The sequence below is a fragment of the Coturnix japonica genome, chromosome 3 (assembly GCF_054131305.1).
Source record: "Coturnix japonica strain WE chromosome 3, WE-NBRP24, whole genome shotgun sequence".
Classification (NCBI taxonomy): Eukaryota; Metazoa; Chordata; class Aves; order Galliformes; family Phasianidae; genus Coturnix; species Coturnix japonica.
In genome coordinates this window covers 48,274,070-48,299,401 of record NC_140665.1, presented here as the reverse complement: position 1 = coordinate 48,299,401, position 25,332 = coordinate 48,274,070, and the positions used below count along the sequence as shown (strand labels likewise).

At 35.2% G+C, this 25,332-nt stretch overlaps 1 protein-coding gene across 7 annotated transcripts in view; it reads right to left on the bottom strand.

The window, feature by feature from the left end:
• Positions 1-25,332, bottom strand: part of SCAF8 (SR-related CTD associated factor 8) — an 86,843-nt gene that overhangs the window by 42,736 nt on the left and 18,775 nt on the right. For 6 of the 7 annotated variants that reach the window (XR_014944016.1, XM_085541533.1, XM_015858254.3 and 3 more), the window contains 12 exons: positions 21,312-21,395; positions 19,261-19,305; positions 16,837-16,998; positions 16,260-16,416; positions 14,382-14,512; positions 12,245-12,421; positions 7,050-7,129; positions 6,518-6,635; positions 4,497-4,628; positions 4,226-4,338; positions 3,543-3,736; positions 1,811-1,911 (listed from right to left, as the gene is read on the bottom strand). Coding sequence is in view for 6 of the 7 variants with exons in the window: in XM_085541533.1 (XP_085397659.1) it covers positions 1,811-1,911; positions 3,543-3,736; positions 4,226-4,338; positions 4,497-4,628; positions 6,518-6,635; positions 7,050-7,129; positions 12,245-12,421; positions 14,382-14,512; positions 16,260-16,416; positions 16,837-16,998; positions 19,261-19,305; positions 21,312-21,395 (1,494 nt within the window). In the remaining variant the exon portion in view is untranslated. The remainder of the gene's footprint in view (positions 1-1,810; positions 1,912-3,542; positions 3,737-4,225; positions 4,339-4,496; positions 4,629-6,517; positions 6,636-7,049; positions 7,130-12,244; positions 12,422-14,381; positions 14,513-16,259; positions 16,417-16,836; positions 16,999-19,260; positions 19,306-21,311; positions 21,396-25,332) is intronic. The other variant, XM_085541534.1, reaches the window with a different exon arrangement.

Here is a 25,332-nt window from a genome sequence, read left to right as displayed (position 1 = left end):
CTTAAAAACTGCAAGAGCAGGAGATGGAAAAATCAAAACTTCCTTCATGTAGAGATGTTATTTTAGGAGAAAAGATTATCCCAGAGATGAAATACAGTCAGCACTGAAGTCTGATGACACTGTCCTGACATACAGAGATGAGATCAGGAAAGACAAAGCGCAGATGGAACTGAACATGGGAAGGGATGAGAAAAAATAACAAGAAAGTTTTCTTTAGATAAATTGGTCATAAGATACGGGCAAAGGAGACTGTATGCTGAAAGTGAAAAGGGAGAGCTGGCTTCAATAGACATGGAGAAGGATGAGGCACAAAACAAGTTCTTTGCCTCAGTCTTCACTCATGGTCAGTGACACAGACAGAGGGATCAAGTGCACAGTCAGCAAGTTTCCTGATGGCACCAAGCTGAGTGGTACAGTCGATGCAATAGAACAGAGGGATGTCATCCAGAGGGTCCACATGAACCTAATAAGGTTCAACAAGGCCACATGCAAGGTGTTGTACATCAGTTGGGGCAATCCCAGATATGCAAGCAGACTGGGAGAAGAACTCATTGAGAGCAGCCCTTCAGAGGACTTGGCAATCCTGGTGGATGAAAAACTGAACATAAGCCAGCAGTGTGCCCATGCAGCCTGGAAAGCCAACAGTACCCTGGGCTGCATCAAAGGAAGGATGACCAGCAAAGCTGAGGAGATGATTGTCCCCCTCTAATCTACCCTTGTGAGGCCCCATCTGGAATGGTGCCCTGCACTAGAAAGTTGCAGAGGTGATAAAGCAGATCCAGGGAAGGGCCACAAAGGTAATCAAAGGGCTGGAGCACCTCTCTTATGAAGAAATGTTGAAAATGCTGGACTCATTTAGCTTGGAGAAAATTCTGGAGAAATCTCATTGCACCTTTCCAGTACTTGACGTACTTTAAAGCAAGAGGGGGGACTGGCATTCTACATCATCTAATGGTGATAGGATAATAGAGAATGGCTTTAAACTAAAAGAGGGAAAATTTATGCTAGGCGTTAAGAAAAAATTCTTTACTCAGCAGGTGGTGAGGAACTGGAACAGGTTTCTCGAAGAAATTGTAGACGCCTCCTCCTTGGAGGAAGACAGTTTGGATGGGGTTCTGGGTAGCATAGCCTAGTGGCTGGCAATCCTGTTCATAGCAGGAAGGTTGGAACTAAATGATCTTTAAGGTTCCTTCCAACTCAAGCCATTCTATGGTTCTACTAGATTAAATCTAAATGATTCTAAATCATGAGAAATGTAGCTCCTAATGAAAGCATGCTTTTATGGTTACATTTTATAAAGGCACTCTTGTTTACAGTACTATGTATCTTTTTATAAATGTTTTAGATACCCTGACTGCCATTTAGCACCCCTACACATGTATATAACCAAGCCAATGCGGACATCACATCACACTCTGTCGATTAGCGAAAGGAAAAATGATCTCTACTCCTGTGCCTCAACACATGAAGTGAAAAAGCACAACTTTGTACCTGTTAAAAGCCAACTTTAAAAAAAAGTTTTCTGAACTTTTAAAACCCTAGTTTTTGTCAGGGAAAAGTCATTTTACCATGAAGCATACTGTCTTCAGAGCTTCAAACAAAAGTGCATGAAAACTAACAAGCAAAAATCATAGCTACAGTTTTTAAACAGTGATTAAAAAAATAAAATCAAAACACAAGCTTAGGCTAAAAAGTAATCTAGAGGCATAAGAATGTTGTTTAAGTTGCTTAAAAAGTTGTTTAAAATTGTTTAAAATTGTTTGAAAGTTGTTTAAAATCCTTGACGATGGATGATAACATGCTCACTTACATTAATAGATTCTATTTGTCCAAATTCTTCGAACAGGTTGGTCAAATCTTGCTGTGTAGCCTTCTTGTCTACTTGGCCTACCCAAAGAGTAGTGCTGCAAACTGTCAAGAGAAACATTCATGTCACAAGAAGTACAAAAATGTTTGCTTATGAAACATATTATAGAACAGATATAACAGGCACAGAAATCATGGATCAAAAGCAAGAATAGCAAATCTATAACTTCTTAAGAAGAGAGTAAGTAAATCAATAGAAATATTATAAGGCTAAATGAAACGCCAGTTGTTCAGTACAAGTATTCACCTTTCTTGTTTTACTTTTTTTGTTTACGTTTTGAAATGTTACAGAAGTCAATGAAACAATGAAACGTATAAGAAACAATTCTTCAGACCTCAACTAGTGGTAACAGTGGTTATCATTATTTCGAATTGCTTAGCAAATTTAATGAGGTCAACAGGCAATTTATTTTTTTTTCCAAATGCCACACATCACTTATGCTCCTTAGTATCTCCCTTCTACACAAGCCAAGCTACCTCATAGTATTTGATAGTCTTCTAGAGGGTACTTAGCATCCCTGCATCCCAGTTACCATCCACTCTGATTATAGTTCCCTGTTTTGTGGTCCGCTGGGAGAAATCCACACCATAAAGACCATTTGCTATTTATCATGTGAAAATCCAGAAAATAAAATACATATATCTAAACTCTAGTGAAGTTCTGAGTTTACAGCATCTTGGAAAGATGTAAAATATTGATGTATGGAGAACAGAACACTCTCTCTTTTAGTGAAATGAATTCTGAATTGCTTAACTTGTCAGATACGTGACAGACTTTAGGACACAAAATAAATGCAGAGCTGACACCTGAAACCATGTTACCTAACCTAAGTTAAATTCAAGTGTGTAAGTTTATTACAAAAATGAGTTAAGTGCAATATATGCATCCCAAGAATCCAGGATCCCGAAACACTGTGCTGATACATTAACAAAATTAATTTGTTTGATTTAAGCAACTGTGCAGAGGAAGTTCTTCTCTCTGGTGCATTCCTTTCATGCAAATTCTCCAGAGTAAGCAACACACTGTAGTAGCTTACATTCAGTCTGCTTTTGGGTTCTCTTTTTAATAAGATAGACCATAATGGTTGTATCTTTATGATACCAAAATACTTCTGTTTCACATTTCCACCTGTTTTGGCACTATATACCTGTGAAAAACTTTAAAAAGCAGTCTAGTGCTTCCTTCTCCCCATGGTTAAAAAAAAAAAATAAAGGGGAAAAAAACCAAAACAAAACAAAAAAATGCTTCTATTTAAAGCAGTCAGCAAACTGACCAAAATGTGCACCTTTGAACAGTGTCTACCACATACTGAAATCCCTTATTAGTGGTAACAAATTTTAGATCAAGCGTTGTCCATTTTCAAATGCATTGTAAAAGACAGCATTAAAGAAAAAGCGACCAGTAACTTAGGGACACTCTTGCTACTTTTTTTTTTGGAACTAAAGCCATCAATGCAATAGCATGTCTAAAATCATCAGTGGAACAGATTGATGTTTATTTTTCTCTAAGATGAGATCATGCACCTGCTTAAGTTGTAAGAAACACAAGAACTTTAACTTAAAAAAGAATTTCTCTGCCAAAGTTTTGTAGAAGCTGAATATGTTTCTTTCCATAAAATATAAGGCCTTTTCCCTTCAGTACTGTATTATTAGAAAAGAAAATTGTTTCTACTTACCACTTAGTGTTTTTGACCGTATTGGAGGCAATCCCTTTTTCTGACGTTCTTTTTCCCTTTCCCTAGCCCTTCTTTCACTGGAGTAGGATCGAGATGACTTTCTCTTCCTTTCTCTTGATCTTGAACGTGAACGCTTTCTATGTTTACGCTTACGAGAACCAGACCGTGATCTAGACCTTCGTTTTCTTGGTGACCTACAAAATACTTAACTTCAGTATACTGAATTGAAAAAAAAAAAAAGTAATCTAGTTTTATTTTTGACTACAGCCTTCAAGCTTGCTACAAATACTTCCTTTATTTTTACTTATTTACTCAAACTGCCATTAATGTGGGAAATAGGACATATACACACGCCTTTCAACAACAAACTAAAGTAAAACACACTTAAAGTGTTCCATAACAGTATCTGTTTTTCTGGCAGAGAAAGCCTGTCAAACTCATTTGTGTTATTTTTGTTATTTCTGTTACCTGAGCAGTCTTAAAAAATTTAAAGTAGTCCGAAGGTATGCAAAACAAGTTGCCAAATATTATGTCTTCATCTAGCGCACAAACACTAAATGAACAAATTACTTATGATAACTTTGAAAAATACAAAATTGAAAATGATAATCACAGACTAAAATTCTGTTTTAAAAAAGAAAAAAAACCAAAACTTCATTTTCTTAATACCAGTTGGATTTTACCTTGAACGTGATCTTGAACGAGTTCTTGACCTTGAACGAACAGCAGATTTCTTTTCTTCTTGTTCAAAAATCTCTTCTTCAGCAACATCCTGTGCTTCATCTATGTCCATGTCCTGAAGTGAGACACAGGAGATAATCATAAACATTTAATAAATACATTCATAATATATCAAAGTATATGTAAAAATGCATGTATTTTATTTCTTTTGAAATCAACTTAATATCACATTTTCTCTTCAACTTTTGTAATTAAAATTTAAAATTGCTTTACCTGTTGTTGAATATCCATAGAATCATCTACATTGGTTTCTGCTTCTAAAAACTGCTGTTGACTGCTCCCTTGTGATGGTGATGCAGAATGCTCTGAACCAAAATTCCCTTCTTGATTTTCCTCGGGGCTTGCCTAAATAGCAAATAATTATAAAATCATAAGAAGCCTCATAATTCAAATTGCTTATTGTGTCAAAAATCAAGACTACATGAAACAATTATTTAAATATTTCTCAAAAACAATTAACCTACTTTCTTTTATTTTCTTCCTTTTCATTCATATAGAGTATCTACTGAGAAATACTGAAGCATAGATTTAGAATAAATATATATAGGACAGAAAATAAATGCAATGATTACAGGAAATACAATGAAAATATTCAGAAAAGTAATTGACAAATTTGATAACTAGTTTTTACAATTCATTTAATGCTTTTGTTTCCTAATAATATTATCTACTTCATTTTCCATACATATAATCTCTGTTTCTTGGTATCAGTTCCTACATTTCTTGTTACTCTTCCTGTCTCTCTTCTGTCTCTCTTCTATCTTCTCCTCCTCCCCCTCTGCTCCTAATCAGATGTTTAATACTTTTGGTTTGTGATTTATCTTTCTTCCTCTTTCCCTTAATCTTTCTCATTGATCCTAAAGAATGGAATTAAAGAACATATCCCTTGTAACACACTGCAGTCAGTCCTGAGGAGGTCCAATATAAGCTTATTTCTCCTAGCTGCTATCAAGTTGAACATTAAACTTATCCTATGTACAAAGTAATTGAGAAGCTGAGTGGACCTGAAGGGAAATAATTCTGTAAAACCATTTGGAACAGAAGATCAAATAACAGGGGATGAGTCAGTCGAACTCTCTACCCATATATGTAATGTAACTTAATTTCATAAATGAAATCTAATTTAACATCTAATCCTGCTTTTTTTTAAAATAAGGTAGGCAATTTTACTTATTTCATAATACATATTATTAGCTATTTTTAGATAAGTCAGATCAAAAACTCCTGAAACAGATCCACCTTTCAAAGTTTTATTTTTGTACAACTATCTATACAGAGTTTAAGTCAGAAATTCCTATATTACACATCTACATCTAAAACTATTTAATCTGTAGCTTTGTTGTACAAACTTCCTGCTACTATAGTTAAATAAGAAATGAAAATAAAACATAGTAAAATTAAAATAAAGTCTAGCAAAAGCTTTATTTATATTTTTCTATATAATTAAAAACTCCAAGTCACAGATTCAAAATTCCTATTGACACTTTTGATTGAATGCTGAGGATTGCACCTTTGCACATGTTAAAATAAAATCCCCAACAGATGGTTACATTTGTTTCAATTTTCATTTAATATAGAAATTTTCATTTTACTTATAAATTGATTCAAATACCTATAGCAAATCTGCTTTATATCTGGCCAGCACAGAGACAGAATAAACTTATTTTCTAATTGGATCAGGAACTAACATCAGGATGGGAGAACAACTTAACATGGAATAACCTCAGAAGAAGCAAGCCAGTTTACTTTGTTGTAGAGAAGACTCAATTTACACAGTTAAGAAGCAATCTTACAATGTCTCAAGCATCTATTCTTAACTAAGAACTTCATGGGAAATACCCAACATTATTCTTCAGTTTAGATTCTTTAGTAGAATAATACATTTGCTGTCAAGATTTAAAGCCTGGAAGGGAAAAATTTAAGTTACAGTGCAATCTAATATTCTATCCTTTTGTAGTTCTGTAGCTCATGCACTGCTCTCTCTGCACAGACAGTAGCATATTCACTTCAGGCCTCACTTCCTCCTTCACAACAGCAGGAAAAAAAAAAAACAACTTTATTTTTCCAGTAAAACAAGCCAAAAAGTCAAAGCACATTCAGTCTCTAACTAAGAGAAAAACTTGTATCCCACACATTTGGCTGTATTTATTTTTCTGCTTGATGTACTTTCTACTGCTTATTCCATTTACCATGCAAGCTTCTGCTAGATGACAACCACAAGATGGAGTTGTTACCTTTTGAGGCTGCTGTTGCTCCAGAAGTTGTTGTCTGAGATGTTCTAAATTTTGTTGCTGCAGTTGTTCTGCTAGTTGGTGAAAAAGTGAGTTGTTCACAGATTCTGGTACTAAAGGCCTAAAAACAAAGGATTTAAAAAATAAGTATATTTTCACTAACTGGTTGATAAGGAGACTTCCACATTTGAGTCTTAAGTTAAATTAGAGATACAGAATAATAACGATACAGACAATGTAACATCATTTGTTATCATCCTTACTGCATCACTGGCATTTATATATATATAAATGTATTTATATATATAACAAAGCAAAGAACGTGTTAACTTCAAGATAAAGTCAGAAAAATGGCACACATACATAAAAAGTTTGAAAATGTATACATTTCATTTAGTAAAACATCTTTTTTCTTTATGCTGTTTTGGTTCACATATGCCATGAAACAAACATCTTCCTTTCTATTTAAGCCTCAAGTTCAATTAATGCCAGGCAAATTTTAGCATTTTCCTTAGGAAACACAGCTTGATCTTACAGTTGGGAAGTGGGAGTTTCCTTTTTAGGCTCTTCGTTTTGTTCAGATTCCTCCCCAAAGTCAAACCTGTCCATCAGCTTCTAGGAGAAAGCAAAAAAAGCCTTACTGAGTGAGTACTGCTCATAACATATATGCTTTATGTATATTTAGTTTCCAAAATAAAAATGTTCTTATTTCTCAATTTAAAAAATAGTTTAGTAATCACTTGAAAATTGAATGCCATATTAGTATCACTACCAAACTTCAGAATGCATCAAACCCCAGATTTCAGCTGTAGCTTTCTTAAGCTCTGCCTGCTGTCTCAAGCAGAACCACATGCTCTTTCCATAGTAAATAACAGCTATTTCGGAGAAAGGCTTAAAAAAAGAGATTAATTTTACGTGATGGCATCTTTATTTGGAATAAACCACCACAAAGAAGCCAACTATTCAATCCTTTAGCAATCAACAAACTACTCTGCTCATATCATGAGAAGATCTACAGCTTGATTACCTCACAGCAAATCACAGTATTAGGGTTAGGGTTCAGTAGCATTTTACTTTCTTAAGACAAGACTAAAGAAGGAGCATGAAAAATTGCAACAAATGTTACTTCTTACTCAGACTGAGATTTTTCTTTAACTGTGTGCTGACAGAGCAGTGCTATCAAATTCACATCCATACAACATTTCACCTTGGAAGTCTTCCCAAAAGCAGAGTTACTACTGTACTACAAAATATCTTAACCTCTTCACAAACACTGGTCAGAAGAAAAGACTAGAGTTTGAAAACACAGATGAGGCATCTGGAAATACCAAGGCAAAAAAATGTCTGAAGTAAGCACTATTATGATTTAGTAGCCCTTCAGTTTCAGGATGCTTTGTTTCTTTCCAGTCACTGGAGTCCATGAAGAATAAAGAACAAGTTGATTAAGAGACTCTGACCAACCAACAATTTTTGGAATTATTTTCCCAGTGAAATAATTTAATACAAATGAAAGTAGGACTGTCTCTAAGAGAAAACAGGTGAGGGCATTGTCCAAACACCAATTGAAAACAGACAGGAGTAGGGAAAATTCTCCCTAGGAAGGCAATTCCAGTGTTTGACCACTCTCATAGTAAAGAAATTGAGAGAGCTTATGGGTATGATGTGAAATGCCTGAGTAACTTGCACCATACATATCCCATCCATTTAAAGCAAGTTGGTGGTCTTCTTTTTAAGTTGCTTTACTTTGTTAGAATATATTCACTGAAAACTGCAAAATGCTGCATCTGAACAAAATATGCATTTTTAAAAAGCAGCCGATCCCCTCTTTAAAATGTAATTAATCATCATGTATCTTCCACCACGACAAAGCAGAAAGAAAAATAACAGAACATGTATAATTTAATACAAATAATCTCAAGACAATGAATTCAACAACTGATGGATATGACAGTTTTAAACTGCCACAAGCCAAAACCAAGAAAGTTCCAGCCAAAAGAAGCAAACGTAGCATGACCTCTGATTAAATTTGCCTTCAATAAATATTTTATTGTAGATATTTAGATATTTAGATATATATAGTAGATATTTAGGGGAATTTTTTGAATTTAAATATTTTTAAGTTGGAGGAGAATTGCCTTTTCAAAAGCTGAAGGACATTTAAGTATTGAAAATATTAGGATACCTAGGATCAATCCAATACCCAAAAACACATATAAACCCAGAACTTTTATGAATGCCACACCTATTAATCCAATTACTTAATAATACATTCAGAAAAAGCAATCAGAATTATCAAAGACGTGAAAAAGAGCTTTTTATTGCAAGGGAAATGAAATTCTTCTGAAGCAACAGACAAGGAGGATCACCTCCCTCGACCTGCTGGCCACATCCTTTCTAATGTACCCTGGGGTAGCACTGGCCTTCTTTGCCACAAGGGCACACTGCTGGCTCATGGCCAACCTGTTGTCCACCAGGATACCCAGGTCCCTATCTGCAGAGCTCCGCTCCAGCAGGTCTGCCCCTAACCTGTACTGACATATGCGGTTTTCCCTCCCCTGGTGCAAGACTCTACACTTACCCTTACTGAACCTCATCAGGTTTCTCTCTGCCCAACTCTCCAGTCTGTTCAGGTCTTGCTGAATGGCAGCACAACCTTCTGGTGTGTCAGCCACTCCTCACAGCTTTGTATCATCAGCAAACTTGCTAAGGGTAGACTCCACCCTATCATCCTGGTCACTGATGAAGATACTGAGCATGACCAGACCCATCACCGATCCCTGGGGAATGCTGCTAGTTACATGCCTCCAACTAGACTGTACCACTGATCACAACCCTCTGAGATCTGCCAGTCAGACAATTCTCTTCCTGCTCAGTTTCCTCTAAGTGTTGATGGGCTGGTGTTTGTTCTCCCCTGAAGCTGTCTTTGTCCTGGACTGACTCAGCCTGATCCCTTAATGGTTATGGCTACAGCACTTGCACAGCTTGTCAATGTCTTTCTTGTAAAGGCAGAGGGCCAAAACCGGATGTGACACTCCAGATGTGTGCCTAGTGGCTGATGAATAAAGGTGGGTCGATTATTTCCATTAATCCTCAGGTTCATTGCAAGAGATACTATACAGGACAAGTACCCTGAGAGTAAATTTCTGGAGGCTTATCACTAAGACCACTTGCTACTGACCCACAGGTAAAATACAGCCAATTAATTGCTACTTGAGCCCAATTATGCAATAATTGTTTTACCTATCTGGCTGTCCACCTACGTAGAATACTTTCACCTACTACTTAGGTTTTCCCTTTGTCCTAAGAACTCCTGTTTCTATCACTTTTCTTACTAGCTTCTTTTAAGCCACTGCACTGATGCAGTGGAATGAATACTCATCAACAGTTGCAGAACACCTTTAAATTTAGCATAATCTAAATAAATCTAGTTGATGCACTCAAGTCTGGTCTGCAATACGAACCAAAGAAAAAACCATGATCCTGATTCAAACTAAAACACTACTGTAGATTACCTGTATCTACAGGTAGTACTGTAGATACTACCTGTAGGGCTGGAGCACCTCCCCTATGAGGACAGGCTGAGGGAGTTGGGTTTGTTCAGCTTGGAGAAGAGAAGGTTGCGGGGTGACCTCATTGCAGCCTTTCAATACCTGAAGAGAACTTACTCCCAGGAAGGGAGTAAACTCTTCGAAAGGGCTGATAATAGCAGGACTAGGGGAAATGGTTTTAAGTTGAAGGAGGGAAGATTTAGGTTGGATGTTAGGGGAAAGTTCTTTACTAGAAGAGTGGTTAGGTCCTGGAACAGGCTGCCCAGTGAGGTTGTGGATGCCCCGTCCTTGGAGGTGTTCAAGGCCAGGTTGGACGGGGCCCTGGGCAACCTGATCTAGTAAAGGTGTATGTTTGGTGGCCCTGCTAGGCAGGGGGGTTGGAGCTACATGATCCTTGAGGTCCCTTCCAACCCGGGTAATTCTGTGATTCTGTGATATAGAAGTAAACACAGCCTTTTTAACACTTCATTTACTAAGGCTTTTGTGTCTAACAGATAAAGTATAGAATTAATTATATAATGAAATGAAAGTCTAATAAATAGAAGGATATCAATATGATTCATGCCTTTCATTTATCAGGAAGCTGGATTTGGGTTACAAAGGTTTAAATGTTCAGAAACTATTAAAAAAACCCACAAAACTAAACAGAAAATATTACAAAAATTAATCACTGCAAAGATAACATGGCCTGTTAATACATACAGATTAATATGCTTGGCCATAATACCTAGATTCAGAAATCCTTAAGCCTCAGAAGAACAAAAAGAGAAAATAGGTATTTTAACTCCAAGATTATAAAAAAAGATGCAATAGTGTAAAAGTATATGCTATATCTGCAAAGCAGTCTGAACAACCTTTGTGTAAAGCCTCAATACACTAATAAAATGTATATTACTGCTTCAGTATAAGTAGTAACTACCTGAGGTAACTAACTACCTGAGAAAGAGATTATGAGGATTAGTGAAAAAAACATTATTTTAGTTCTCTGACTTCCTTACCCTTACAATTGATTCATTCCAGGACAATCCTACCAAGATTATATAATCGCAAGCTGTTTCTTCCAAAGACATTGGAATAAGAATATTATTTTTTTAATCCATGAGAAATTTTGTTTGTTTTTTCTTGTTTGTTTTAAATTCTACTGTTACACTACTATTACACAGTGTTTACTACTAATAATACTACCATCTGTGATTGCCAACATCGTTATTGCTCCCTGCCACTTAACTCTACTCATTTCTTTTCTTAAATTCCCGTTTTTTTTTCTATGTTTAAGAGACACATATAGAGCAGCACAAACAACTCTTTCATCACTTAAAATTTTTGTTTGTTTCTACGTTCTGATATCTTTTTAAAAATATCTCACAATTATCTTTAACTAAAATTATTATTCCTTAACTCACTCTCACTTAACCTTACTTGGTTTCTTGGCCTTTATAATATAAGAAAATTACAAATACAACCTCCTTTTACTCTTCTTGGAAAACTAGATACATACATTTTTACACATTTCTCTTTCACTGCTCCATAAGAAATCATGTAAAAAATGCTTTGAATGTGTTAGATCATCGAATCATAGAATCACAAGGCTGGAAAGGACCTATAAGATCATCTACTCCGACCGTTCTCCCTTTACCATGCCTACAGAAAACCCCTAAACCATATCTCCTAGCTCCCTATCCAGGCTCTTCTTGAACACTGCCAGTGATGGTGACTCCACCACCTCCCTGGGCAGGCTATTCCAGTGCATGACCACTCTCTGAGAAAAAAGTTCCTTCGTATGTCCAGTCTAAACCTCATCTGATACAACTTGTGACTTTAGATTATCAACTTTAATATAATATATATATAATATATAATAATATAGAAAAGAAAGAACACAAGACATCCTCAGTTCTCCTCACCACTGTGCTTCAAAGGGTAAAGGAAAACATAGAACAACGTCTTAACATTTTAAAATCAAAATCATCTTCATACAAATGCCATTTAGCCTTAAGCTCATTCAAAACTGTGTATTTTCATTCACCACACTCCTCAGACAATTTTTTTCATTTTCAAGATAGAGCACTATCATATATTTATGTATTTTTAATACCTCTAAAGCCATACAGTGAAATCCAACAGATGACTTTCTTACTTAGATCTATTTTAACAACAGGAATTTCTATTATTCTACTTCTACCTTATTAAAAGAGACACTCTGTTCCAACGGATTAAGTGTATTGGCAGCAGCAGCTGCAGCAGTAAGTTGTGCAGTTAGGGCCTGTAATTGAACGACAAGACCAGCATCCAGGGCTTGAAGTAGTGAAGGCTGAGGTTTCTGCTGCTGTATCTGCAGCGTCTGTATCAACTGCTGAAGCTAAAAGAGAAAAGACAATAACTACATTAAACAAGAAATTTTTTTTAAAAACAGCCTTTTCCCCTTCCAACTAGGAAAAAATCTCACGAATGCAGTATTGTCTAACCTATGACTATTAATTTATCTTAATCCATTTTCATTTATGGCAAATTACGTTCCCACTTACAGGCCAATTTGTTTTCAGTGGCTGATAAGACACGCAGATGCTTCTTCCTCCTAACTTGCTCTGACAGGTTGCATGATGACCATTCACCACTCAGGATTTCCTGCTTTCTAGGTTTCCCTCTCTTCTGCTTCTCCAGTTTGATTCCTTCTGACCTGAAAAAAATCTGTTAGCCTACTCCAGCTTCCTGAGGACCCATCTATATTAGGAAAATCTGTATTCTGTAATATCACTTGTGTAGAGCAAATAACTGCACTGTTGCTAGATGCATTTTAAGCCTTTATTAAGAATTTCTGCTTGTGTCTTATGGTAAGTCATGAGGAAAATTTTATGCTCAAACTCAGGACTGCACTTGAAGAACGCAGCTGCCATGCTATGTGAGCAAATCAACCAAGAATTAGCAATATAATTTAACTTCCTGCATTGGCATCACATATAGCCCTAACTTAGGATAAAATGCTCTTATAGAAATTAATGCAATGTGGAATCAGAAACTGCAGCTCGGGGCAACAGCTGCTCAATAATAAACCCAAACTCTTCCATCCAATATGGCAAAGAAAAGTACAACCAAGGGCTGAATCTGCATTTCTCATTAAAAATAAATAAATAAGAAATGGGTTCACCAGAAACTCTATAAGTCATCTTCATCATAATGCATCAGAAATGCTCAATCTTTTTTCAAGGTTGTTTTGAGGTCACCTTCTGATAACGTGAAATAACTGTTCTTGTTCTTTACATACAGAATCCTTATTCAGCAAAGCCTCTGGAAATGCTTCAGTTATCGTTTTACTTTACTAAGAGCTTTACTAATTACTGCAATAGACAAAGCTGAAAAGCCTCCCACCTCCTTCTTGGTTGTTCCACAAAAGATGAGCAAATATTGCAGGTCCACCTTGTACATTGCTCTGAGTAGGAAGGAATCAAACTGAAGAAGCAAAGACGCACGCTCTAGAGTGGGAAAATCCTGAGTGGTCACCATTCTAGCCGCATATTCTTGCTGTTCACACCTTTGTTACTCCTGTTCTCTCCTATATTTACTCTTATTTTACCTATAGACATTCTCACCCACAAAGCACTATCTTAGAATGAAGTCAAAGACTTTAGAGCTTTGGGGGATGAGTGAAGTGACTTGGAGAAAATGACGAAGACATGGACAGAGTATGGAAACGTTTTCAGAAAGCTGACTGTCTGCGCTCAGCTTCAGGCTACAAGGGCAAGCAGTTCACCATCACATGTTGAGCTTCAAGCCACTTCAATGAATTGAGCATTTAGAAACTGAAGAACACAAAACAACCAGTTACTTCTAAACTAAGATTCTTTTCGACCGCTGCAAAAAATAAAAAACATATTTAGCTGTCTGAAATATAAAGAATGCACTTCCAGAATGAGAACGTTTCCACTACATTAATTCTGTGCAATGTTTAGCTTCTTCAAGCATCCAGCAGAGAAATATGCTTAAGCTGGCACTCTATTTCATATTCATATTCATGAAAACTTAATGTTTGGCATTAGTCATTGGCAATATTAAATATAAAAGAAATTGTATGTATTATAGCACACCTTATCTGAAATCACATTCTGGGATATTTTAAAAAACAAAGAATGTTGGTTATGAAAGATAACAGGAAATTTTGATTTACCTGGAACTTACTTGTGAAGAATAACATCATGGGATAGTTAATACAGATACTAGGCAAAAAACTACGAGATATCCATGAAAGCAGTATTCCTTTAAGAATATCTCAAAGACACAGAGTATAGAACAGCATACCCTGTAACTGGCTACAGAATATTCACCTGTTGGCCTTGGGGACTCTGTAAAATCTGAGCTACAGCAGCAAGCGTATCTGTATTAGCAATCTGAGATACCCAAGGATCAGGTAAACTTTGCACCACGTTGGCTGGAGTAACTGGAGTCACAGGTGTTCCTAAAAGAGAGGAAATCCAATATGTCAAAATATTTTAACATACAGACTTAGCAATAGTGCTGGGGAAGAGGGAAAACTGTTATAAAAGAAATGATAAATCAGACGTGAATACTCTTGTTTATTTTTTAGAGCAATGACTTCCAGACTGCAAGAAACTGAATTACAAAGCAACGCTAACCTTCCTAGGACATTAAAACCAGTTATTGAGAACTGGGAAACACTTCATTAACATGAACAAAAACTATTTTTCTGACAGAGCACAAAGAAAGAAAACAGATTCACATCATTGTTTTTCAAGTAGCAGCTTTGCTGTGCATGTGTAATTCACAGCTCTTTCCACTATTGCCCTATGGGAACTACTAACAATAGCAATGAATGTAAAATACAAGAAGGTCAAGGAATCTAAATAGGTCTCACACAGAAATCTAAACCATCCAGTGGTAGCAGTATCTACCAAATGGTAATAGTAGCCCATTCAGAAATATCAATTAGTTCAAAATGTATTGGGCTTACACTTTATACTCAGGAGGAACCTCGAGGTTTCTACTAGAATTCCAGCCTGCAACAATTGGATTCTTTAAGATTGCCCATTTAGTCACTCTTTTAGGTTTTTTTCCTTCTAATATTTCTTTGAGAGATACTTAGCAATTATCTAATCATTAGTTTCCTGCCATAATCCAGAATCATCCCTCATCCCTACAAATACCATTGTTTTTAGCTCAAAAGTAGATATATGCTGATGAATATCAAGTGAAAACAAAATGAATTACCACTTAAGCAGGAAATTTACATCAAGATTAAAAAATAAAAAAAAGCATTGGAGCAAAGCTGTGATTTCAATGTTTTAAAGTAATCAAACTAATGAAAATTAAAAGCATTGAGGCAGAAGATGCAGTATGTCACAGAACAGGAATTTCTGCATATTTATAGACATCATTGAAAAATAATGTTATCTACCTGTTTGATTTTTAGCAAATGATCAGTGAAAGGTAAATAATAAAATCAGCTCCATAGGTACGAAAAAATAATTTTATAAATAAAATTGCCCATACATCCCAATCTTCATTGAAAAGTCTCCACAACATGAAAACTGTTGAAAAGCCAGCTCCCTAGCATCTACCCGCATAAGTAAGACCATCAAGGTGTGTGTGTATATATATATATATATATATATAAAATGTTTGTTATTGGGTAACTTTAGATGCACTCCACGAGCGGCTTTTTGTCCACTTAGTTCTTACTCCAAACAAGGGAAAGGAGGAGGTATGTTAGTAGAGGCAGCTTTTTTTTTTTTTTTTTTTTTTTTTTTTAAATCAATGTGGGGTTTTCTGCTCAAAATCATTGCCTGGTGACCAGCAAAAGTCAAAGATCGTGGTCTGACATTACCTAATCAGCATTTTCAGTACTAAAGGTAGCAAAAAGATGTTTAGTACTAAAGATACTGATGAGTTCTCTTTTCAGTGGTCAAGTTTCTTCTTTTTTGACTTTAAGGTGCAAAAATAGGTCATACTGCACTGTTACTGAGTATGAAATTATTTAAGATACATAGATAGAAAGTAAAAATAATGGGCTTTGTTTTGTTTTCACTATTTTCCTAATCTGAATGCTGATTATAATACATTCCTTTCTGGATTTCATTGGATTTATCAAAAGGGAACCAGTGAGGAAGTTTTTTTCAGCACACTAAAGCTGACAGAAGGGTTTCAACAGAATATGATTTATTCTATTTTAATCTGGTTTTGTTTACCTGGTGTGTTGTTGCTCATAGCAGCAGTAGTGCTGGGCAAGACGGGGGTCACAACTGGTGGAGGAATTCCTGCTGCCATATCCAAGAGAGGCTGAATGATTTCACTCTTGAACACGTTATTCTTCTGCCATAAGTTTAGCACTCTAACAATTTTACTCTAAAATGATAAAACGGATAAGAGAAGATCCATGTTATGATTTTATTTCTTGTTACCATTAATTATCAAAGTTTCAACTAACAATGCCCATCTGTTTAGACTGAAGCATCTTTGGGTTTATGAAACAGTACGAACCTTAGGAATAGTTACATCAAAGATGTCTAACCCAGGAACCTGGGCTGACATATACAGGCTGTACAGAACACATATAAAATATGCATCCTTCAGTAAAAAAACAATTTATTTAGAATTATTAACTAATCCTTTTATATGCATCTTCCCCCATTCATATGCATATAAATGTATAAGGAGAAGCCTACAATAAGGTCCACTGTAGTATGCAAAATATGAGACCAACACCATTATTCTTTAACACACAAAAATTGCTTTGATTAGAAGAAGTTACCCTAAGTGTTTTACCTTGTCATCCCCAGGACAACGATACAAGTTCTGAAAAGTGCTGATGATGTTATTGCTGAATCTTGGAGCAAATACATCCTTCTCTTGCCCAAACTGATGCCGGGACTGTCTCACAATGGAGTCAATGACATACAGACCAGGCACCTTGTATTCTGGTTTGCACTACAAAGAACAAGAATTTGCAATATTCATCCATCAAAAAATGACACATATCATTAGTGGCAGACTAAACAGAAAACAGCTCAATCTAATTTTTAAATGGGACCAAGTATTATCAAAATGTTAACTATTTAACAAATGTTACTGAAGTACAAAACTATCTCAAACAGAAACAGATTTTCACTTAATTTTCACTTTGTCACAGCTAACTGTACTCTGCAAATATGTGTACAGCTTGAACCTCATTTGCTACCACTAACAAAATAAAAATGTCTTTGGAATCTAGTTATTAAAAGACAGCACATGAACAACAAATAGTTTTTGAAGACACCTTATTTTATAAGATGTAGAGCAGCATAAAGCACAAACAAATTCTTAATAGTGTGTTAGAACTATGACTGAAAATTTGTATTTCTTGGACATTAAAAAGAATATTAAAGTTAACATTTGTTTATTTTACATCCTTCTAAAGTGCATGGTATACCCTTTTCCAAACAGAATATGAAAATATTAACGCAGACATCTATTTTGTTGAGAATGTACCATTGATACTTATTTTAAAACCATGGAAAACTTGCATAATTTACAAACAATGTATGCACTTCAATTACTAACACAACTTCAAGAGAACCTGAGACATTCTACAGAAAAACCTGTTGTATCCTATAAAAAAGATTTCACTGTTTTCAAAGATAATACTGCCTTTTTATTAAGATACAATTTTCCTTATAAAAATACAATCTCTCTGGACTATTAATTTCATTACAGCCTATGCACAAGCCTTCAGTTTTGAAAAAGGATTTTCTGATCAATGCAACTTATATAATGCATTCATTTGGCTCAAAACATGGTCTAGTGTTTGTAAGTCTGGTATCTTTATTTTGAGCAATATGTGGCATACATTTAAGAAGAAACGTGTGTTATAATGTTAATACATAACTGGATGTATGACAAAGCCTTCAGAAAATAACTTCAATATATTTTAGCTCCTAACATTTTAGCAAAATGATTATAAAAGTTTTCTGCATAAACAGCAGAATGCTCAAATTAATAAAAATTGCAGAAATGTTATAAGGAAACACTAAATAGGTTGGGGTGAACTCTTTTAAAGTTTATACAGAAATAAGAAAAGATAATATAGAGAAAAAAGAAAAGGATGATAAAAACACAAGGAAAAACAGGATGAAGTAAAATTATGGGTGGGACCTAACATTCCAAAGTGTTACTTTGATGGATAGGATATGAGCAATATGGTGTACAGCTCTTCTCACCCTCCAATATCCATCTCTGTTATCAAATAGGGATCAGAGAATACTCATCCCTTATCTGAGAAATGGAAAGAAGCAGTTCCTCAGAGACATCTGACTGACAAAATACTAGCACTCTTTGTCCTTTACCACTGCCAAAAATATACACACAACACCTTTTCCATACATGGAATTAAAGGAGGAAAACAGATTACTAACATAGACTGTAAAGTAAAATGGACTGGATAAAAACTGCATCCAGCATTGCAGCATTAAAAAACCAACTTCTCTAGTTTGTTAGGGAAAATAAGAAGGCATTTAGAGTTTTTTCGTATTTAAAAGAAATGAAATTCTATAGAAAATGATCAACTGAACTATCAAACACAACACAGGCAAGGAGAAGACTCAAAAATTGGAATCTATATTCTAACCATAAATAAAAATAGTAAAATTCTTTTACTCAAAGAAAATTAACTGCTCCAAGAAAATAATACACAATCAAATTCTGTTATTCAGAATCTTAATATTGCATCCTACCCCAAAGTAATTCTAGTATAGCCATACTTATTTGTTTTAATTTACAGGAATCACAAAGTAAAATGCCACATTTCACACTACACAAGAGATAAAGCTGAACCGTCATCTTTAATTTTAAAAACTGTGCTGAAAACCTGGTAGAAAAGCAAAAGCAATTGTCACTCATTGAACCACTTTCAATTACTTTCGTGTTAGATGTTCATAGGCCTCTTTTAACATTAAATGAACACACACACAGAAGTAGTTCCAATATAGTATTTGTAGTCATTGAAATCAAAGTGTAACATAAATACAAAATGAGGACAAAGTAATTGCTTTTCTACATCAGTTATGACCACCTACTGTTTATTAACAGAAGTTGAACACAACTGAAAAATGAAATACACTATTGTGGGGTAAAAAAACAAATTTATATTTATACCTAAGAGTCAATTGTATTGAATATTCTGTACTACACTGAAAGTATCTGTTACTGACTTACCTTTTGAATGAATTTCTCAACACTCTGCACAACATGCTTGTAGAACTGGAAAATAAAAATGGTATCTCAGTAGAGGAGAAAATCCTATGATGCAAATACTTGTCATGCAGCACTGACAATAAAACAATTTGAAACTTTAGTTGATTAACCAGCAATACAAAAACGTCCATAGCTAAATATGCTGTCTTCCTCGGAAGATTTAACAGTATCAGGAAAAGTTGACTGCACTTATTCTTTTTTAGAATAATGTCCTTATTTATTAAGTGAAGGTAACTCCTTCAGAATTATACTGTTATTTCAACATACTTAACTGAAGATGTTAGCACAATATTAGTAAGAATAGCATTTTTCTCTATTTTATTTTCTAAATGTTAACTTTAATAATCTAAATGCACAAGAATAAGAAAACCTTTAAAACATTTACTGAGTACTTATTCGTTAGCCCTGTTGGTTTCTTTTGTGTTGCTTTTTTTTTCCCATTATTATAGGTGAGGTTAAAAAAAAATACAACTGCAATAGCTCTACATCATCTTAATAAACACTCTACAAAATTAAACCTTGTTACTGAAATGATAAGCATAAAGCTTGATATATACTTTCCAGTATCCCCTAGGATACACCGAAACACCCATCTCAAAGGCAGTCTGCAAATACAGCAGTTACTTTATATCCTATTTTGCCTTGAGTGTAGCAAGCTGTGGTAACAGAAAAGTAACCATTGCATTCCTAGAATACAATACCCTCTGCATATGGTCTGTAGTTCTATGTGATAAAATACATCAATCACTCACTGAACTTACATTCATTTCCTGGTACGCCATTATTGTATTAAATATCCTAAGGCTGGAAGTTTATGTACTGAAATGATAGCTACAAGATAATATTGGAAAAGCTGGAATTAAAACTTTTAAAACTTTAGCAGGTTAATGCCTTTGAGGTCCAGTTTACTGAAGGGTGAAAATACATAATGGAAATCTTGGAAAAGATATACCATTATCCATTTCAAGGCTTCCAAGATTCTGATACCATTTAGCAGAAGGTTTTTAAGAGTTAGGATAGTATGGTTAGGTTGTGTTTGGACTTGAGGACCTTTGAGGTCTTTTCCAGCCTGAGCAATTCTACGATTCTGTTATGTATTATTAGTCTGGGTAAAGTTCATTGTAGGTTTCTAGCATTTTCATAACAGTGCAACATATGCACTCTGATTTATGTAGACTTCTCTTATTTAAGAAATATAATGAACTCCATTCTTCTATCATCAATTTGCTCTGAGTTACAGAGAACTCCAATGCAGATGTCACCACATGAAAGCTTATCTACCTTCCCAGAAGAGGCACACAGACAAAGGCCATGTCATGTCTTTTTGCTTTTATTCTATGCTTTTTATTCAACTCTCCAGCTTTCACCAAGAGTTTGTTTTAATGCTTAGTACTGTGTACTCTTTCCTCCATTATTTTTCAGTGCTATTTTCTGTTGCTTTGATGCTACTTGGCAATTATGTAGTTCTACTCTGTGGCAAGATTAGTTTTTAGCTAGGGTCCAAATGCTAAAACTTAGGAACAACTTGTGTCCAAGCAACATCAAAAATAAAATTTTTAAACCAAACACATGGAAAGGTATGCTGTGGAATTCAAGGGTAAATAGGAAAAAAAAAAAAAAAGTCATACAACTGTATTGATCCAAAGGCACATACATCTTACTTGTTCTGAAAATAAAAATACCTCTTTGCATTTTGGTATTTGTTTAGCTTTTGTCAGGCAATTTTAAGTTTTCCTTTTTAAACGGAGAAAAGAAAGCTGTCTTCAATCTGAAACAGTCAAGTTGTGCCAATTCTTTCTCACATACGATAACCAGCAACTGAAACTCAAACAATTTAAGCCCTCTACTGCACCTTCAAAAATCTCCTCAGTTATCACACTCGATCATAATTTGGCAATTGTGCACAGGACAAAGGGGAAAAACTTTCAGCAGCAAGTTCTGCAAGCTATTCAGCTATTTTCTGAGAGGTAAGAAATGGAAAGGAAATTAGAAGTAGTAAGTCAGTTCCTTACCTTGATAGCCTTGATTGCTGCCTTGGTGATCTGTGTCATTTTAGCTTTAGAAATGGGAGGCTTGTAATCATTCAGCGAGTACAACTGGAGAACAAAACAACAACAACAAAGTGATCAGAAATACATTCTGCAATTGTAAAAAGCAAAAAACACAGTATCTTTTCATAAAGAAATATCACTTTTGATATTCATCTAATTTTATATGTATGAGAGAACAGAGAAGAAATCCTCACTTAAGAAAAAACAAAAAGGCCCAATGAAATATAACAACTAAATCTAACAACCAAAATGCTTAAAAGACAGCAGGTTCTTCCTTCCAATGGCCAATGCACACCAAGTTTTATTAGCATCAAAAACAGCAGACATCCATAGGTAAAGTTACAAAGGAAACATATAGGATATTCAAATGTGACAGCTCTCATGTTTTCCTTTCTAGTGCAAAAAAGTATTTGTACACACGATGACCCTCATGAAAACGTACAGATACTTAACCAAATATTTACTATATGCATCACTGCTTGCCTGCTGAATCTTATTTTATTTTCCATAAAACAAAAACAGTCAGCTCATCAAGAATGAACATGTAGCCTTTTTACCACTTAGCATGGCAGATTTGGAAAAACTATAGATTTCATTCACTGTCTTAACTCAAATAAATAAATATACTAATTATTAAAAACATTTAAGCAAATTCCATCTGGGTTCTCAATGTTAAAACAGCTTTGTAACTTCATATCTAAACACTAAAACAGACAAATTACACAAGCTGTTTTGCAATATTTTTTCTCCAGTAATGCAGTAATAACCTTATTCTTCTCCACTTGTACATGTACTGCCAGAAGCAATTCAGTATGACACTTATTCATCAGAAATTTGCTTCATACAGAGACCTGTACAGGAACTAACTTCATAGCTCTGACTGATAGGTGGTAATTGGAAGTCACTCCTTCCTTCACACTGAGTCAGGAATCCATCATCTGAGGCTATTGACTTGCTGTGTAAACCTCTGATTATTCACAACATACTGCTTCAAAAACAACACCGATCTTTACTCCTTCGACCTGAGATATGAACTGATAGTGTACTATCCAGTACAGGTTTCAGTACAGTACATGGTTTCATACACACACACACACACACAAAAAAAAAAAAAAAAAAAAAAAAAAAGAGTGGCCATCCACAGAAAATTTCTTTCCTAAAGACAAGAAAAATTGGAGTTTATTCCACAAGATTGTCAACATCTGAAACAAAGTCAAAAGACCACTCACTTCTCCTACTACACACTCTGAGCGTTGCAAAACATTTAATTCTTCAGCTTCCTACAATTCATTAAATCTTAGGCAAACAGCTGGCTAACAAAACCTAATTCAGAATGGCTTACATTTAGCAAAGCAACGTTCAAGAGTAAACAGGATCACACAGTGGAAAGGATTAGACAATCATAAATTAAGTCACGCTCTCCAAGCTGCTTATAATAATTTATTGCTTTGAAGTTAACAAGTTCCCAAGAGAACTATTATTCTGACCTATAAAAAAATAGTTTTAACTAAAACTAAAAGGTGAAGTGGAAAATAAAATGTTTTGCCCATGCCTAAATATCAGTCTTGTCAGCCTGTAGGAAATTTAATTAAAACTGTTAATTAATATCAGTTCACACTTAAGACATCCACTTTTAAAACAAACATTACTACCTCTCGCTATATGCTGAATTTAAAAAAAAATATATATATATGACAAAAAAATCACCACAATTAAGGTTTCTCTGTTTCACAGTCATGTTTCAGTGCTCAACTTTCAGTTAACCTTTGGTTACTCACAGGTGATACCGCAGGCCATTTTTGTCCTGCGTAACTGCCTGGCTTGATATGCACCACTACAGTTAAACTATTTCTGGGCAGTGCCAGAAATACTTTGCTTACTTTCATGCAGCATGCTTCGGTTCCCATATTCAGTCAGCATATTCAAAGCTCAAAGCACTAATGGCAAGAGTAATCTCTGTATATGTGAGACTGAAATCAGCCTGAAATTCAGGAAGCCACCTTGCCAATCCAAAAACTGACCATGAGAAGATAGGAAAATATAGGAATTCCTTGACCACGAATAGAGGCAGAACTGCTAACTCACATAGATGTGCTGGGAGGACACCTGACCAGTCCTTCAGCTTTGAAATGACCACAAAATGGAGGATGGGGCAGTTCAAAACAACAAAAAAGCTACAATGCTGTGCTGGGAAGCACAGAACAGTCACAGTTGATTCTGAAGAGCGGCTGTGTGCAATCAGGTGTCTCAGTATCATACATCTAACATTTGCTCAGAAACAACAAGAGAATATGGGATGTTGTTATAGCAGCTCATTACTCAAGGTAGCAGAAAGCCATATTTGGCTTTATGTTTTCTATTTCATATTATCTGTCATTAAAAGAATAAATGAACCAAAAGAAATGGCAAAATTAAGCACGTAATTCTCCAGAGAGAGGCTTTTTGGACAACAGATATACCTGTTGGAGGATATTACAGCTGTTGAAAGGAAAATACAGATCCTAAATTCAGTACTGGGAAGAAGCCAGGACAAAATAATTCTTCTAAATTATTTTTCCTTAAAAGGCTTTAGGAAGTTTTAATTTCCCACAAACATTTTATTTTGAAAATAACATTCACTTGGCAAGCCAGTGAGTTAGGCCTGTCAGTGCATGGCAAAAGGACTGTGAAGAGCAGTATCTGGAACACTGCAAAGGAAATTGAGGGCCTTGCGTGAAATACCTATTTGTAATTTATTTATTTATTGCATTGTAAAGAATTTGCCTACACAAAACACAGACATTCACTGAGTAGTGGCCAAAACCACACATGTCTGAATAAAGAAAGCTGAACGTGCACAAACACCTTCCTGAATACCTACCAACAGCACCCATGCTCTTAGCTCCATCCTCAGGAAATTCATACATCATGGTTAGTAGCAGTCAACCAGGAATTCCCCTCCACTAAAACTAGTGCTAGGCTGCTTAAAGAAGCAAGACTTGGATAACACTCAAGCAATGAGATATTGGTTCTTTTTTCACCTCCAAGGATTATTTTTATAAGATGGCAGGCACGCAAAGAAATCAAATATATTTCAAATCCAGTTAAATAATTGCATCTATTCAGGATTATAAAACATGAAAATAAAAATATTTTTAAAACTTGCACTTCAGTTCTGGCTCATTTCATCTTGCATGCCCTTCTGTACAAATGTTTAGTCAAAACAGTTTGGTATAATTACTTCCTGATCATTGTTCTGATCATCTCCTGATCAAAGCACTGGCAGAAGCCTGCTAAACAAACTAGGAAAACAAAAAACAAAAACCAATAAAGGTAAATAGTGAAGTCAGGGAAATTATCTGACACAAAATGATACAATTCTGACTATCCAAAGTGGGATGCAGAAGAAAAAAAGTGGCCATACCCTCTAGCTGGTAACGTAAGCATAGAAGATAAAGCAATTAAGTTTGATAAACAGTAAGGAAAGGACATAAAAATAAGCCTTTTTCAAATGATAGAAGGAATGAAAGACACATTAGCGGATTCCTCTGGGGCCAAAAGATAATCAGTGCAAACAGGAAGACTCATAGGAGAGTAAACCCAGCAGAAGAACCTGCCTCTCATCTGTTTTTAGACCTATGCACTGAGGAAAAATGGGAGATCACCCATACCACAATCCCCTTCTAGTGGCAAAGAACAAGTCTGCAAGGTGAAAAATAATGGACTGTAAGAATCAAATTCTGAAGAACCTGAGAATCAAAAACTTGCTGCTAACTCCCATTGCTGAAAGCTCACTTCAAACAGCCTCAGTCTAGCAGCACTGAAAGACAGAAGATAAACTACAGGAGTTTCTGAAAAGGGCTCAAGGAGATACTTAGGAAACAACTTATCATCTAGGTTCAATATTTGTACCAGAAAAAAATATACAAATTTCTATAAAGAAAAGAATTATTGGGCATGTATAATTCCATGCAGCTGTTGAAAAGAAAAGCCACATTTCAGG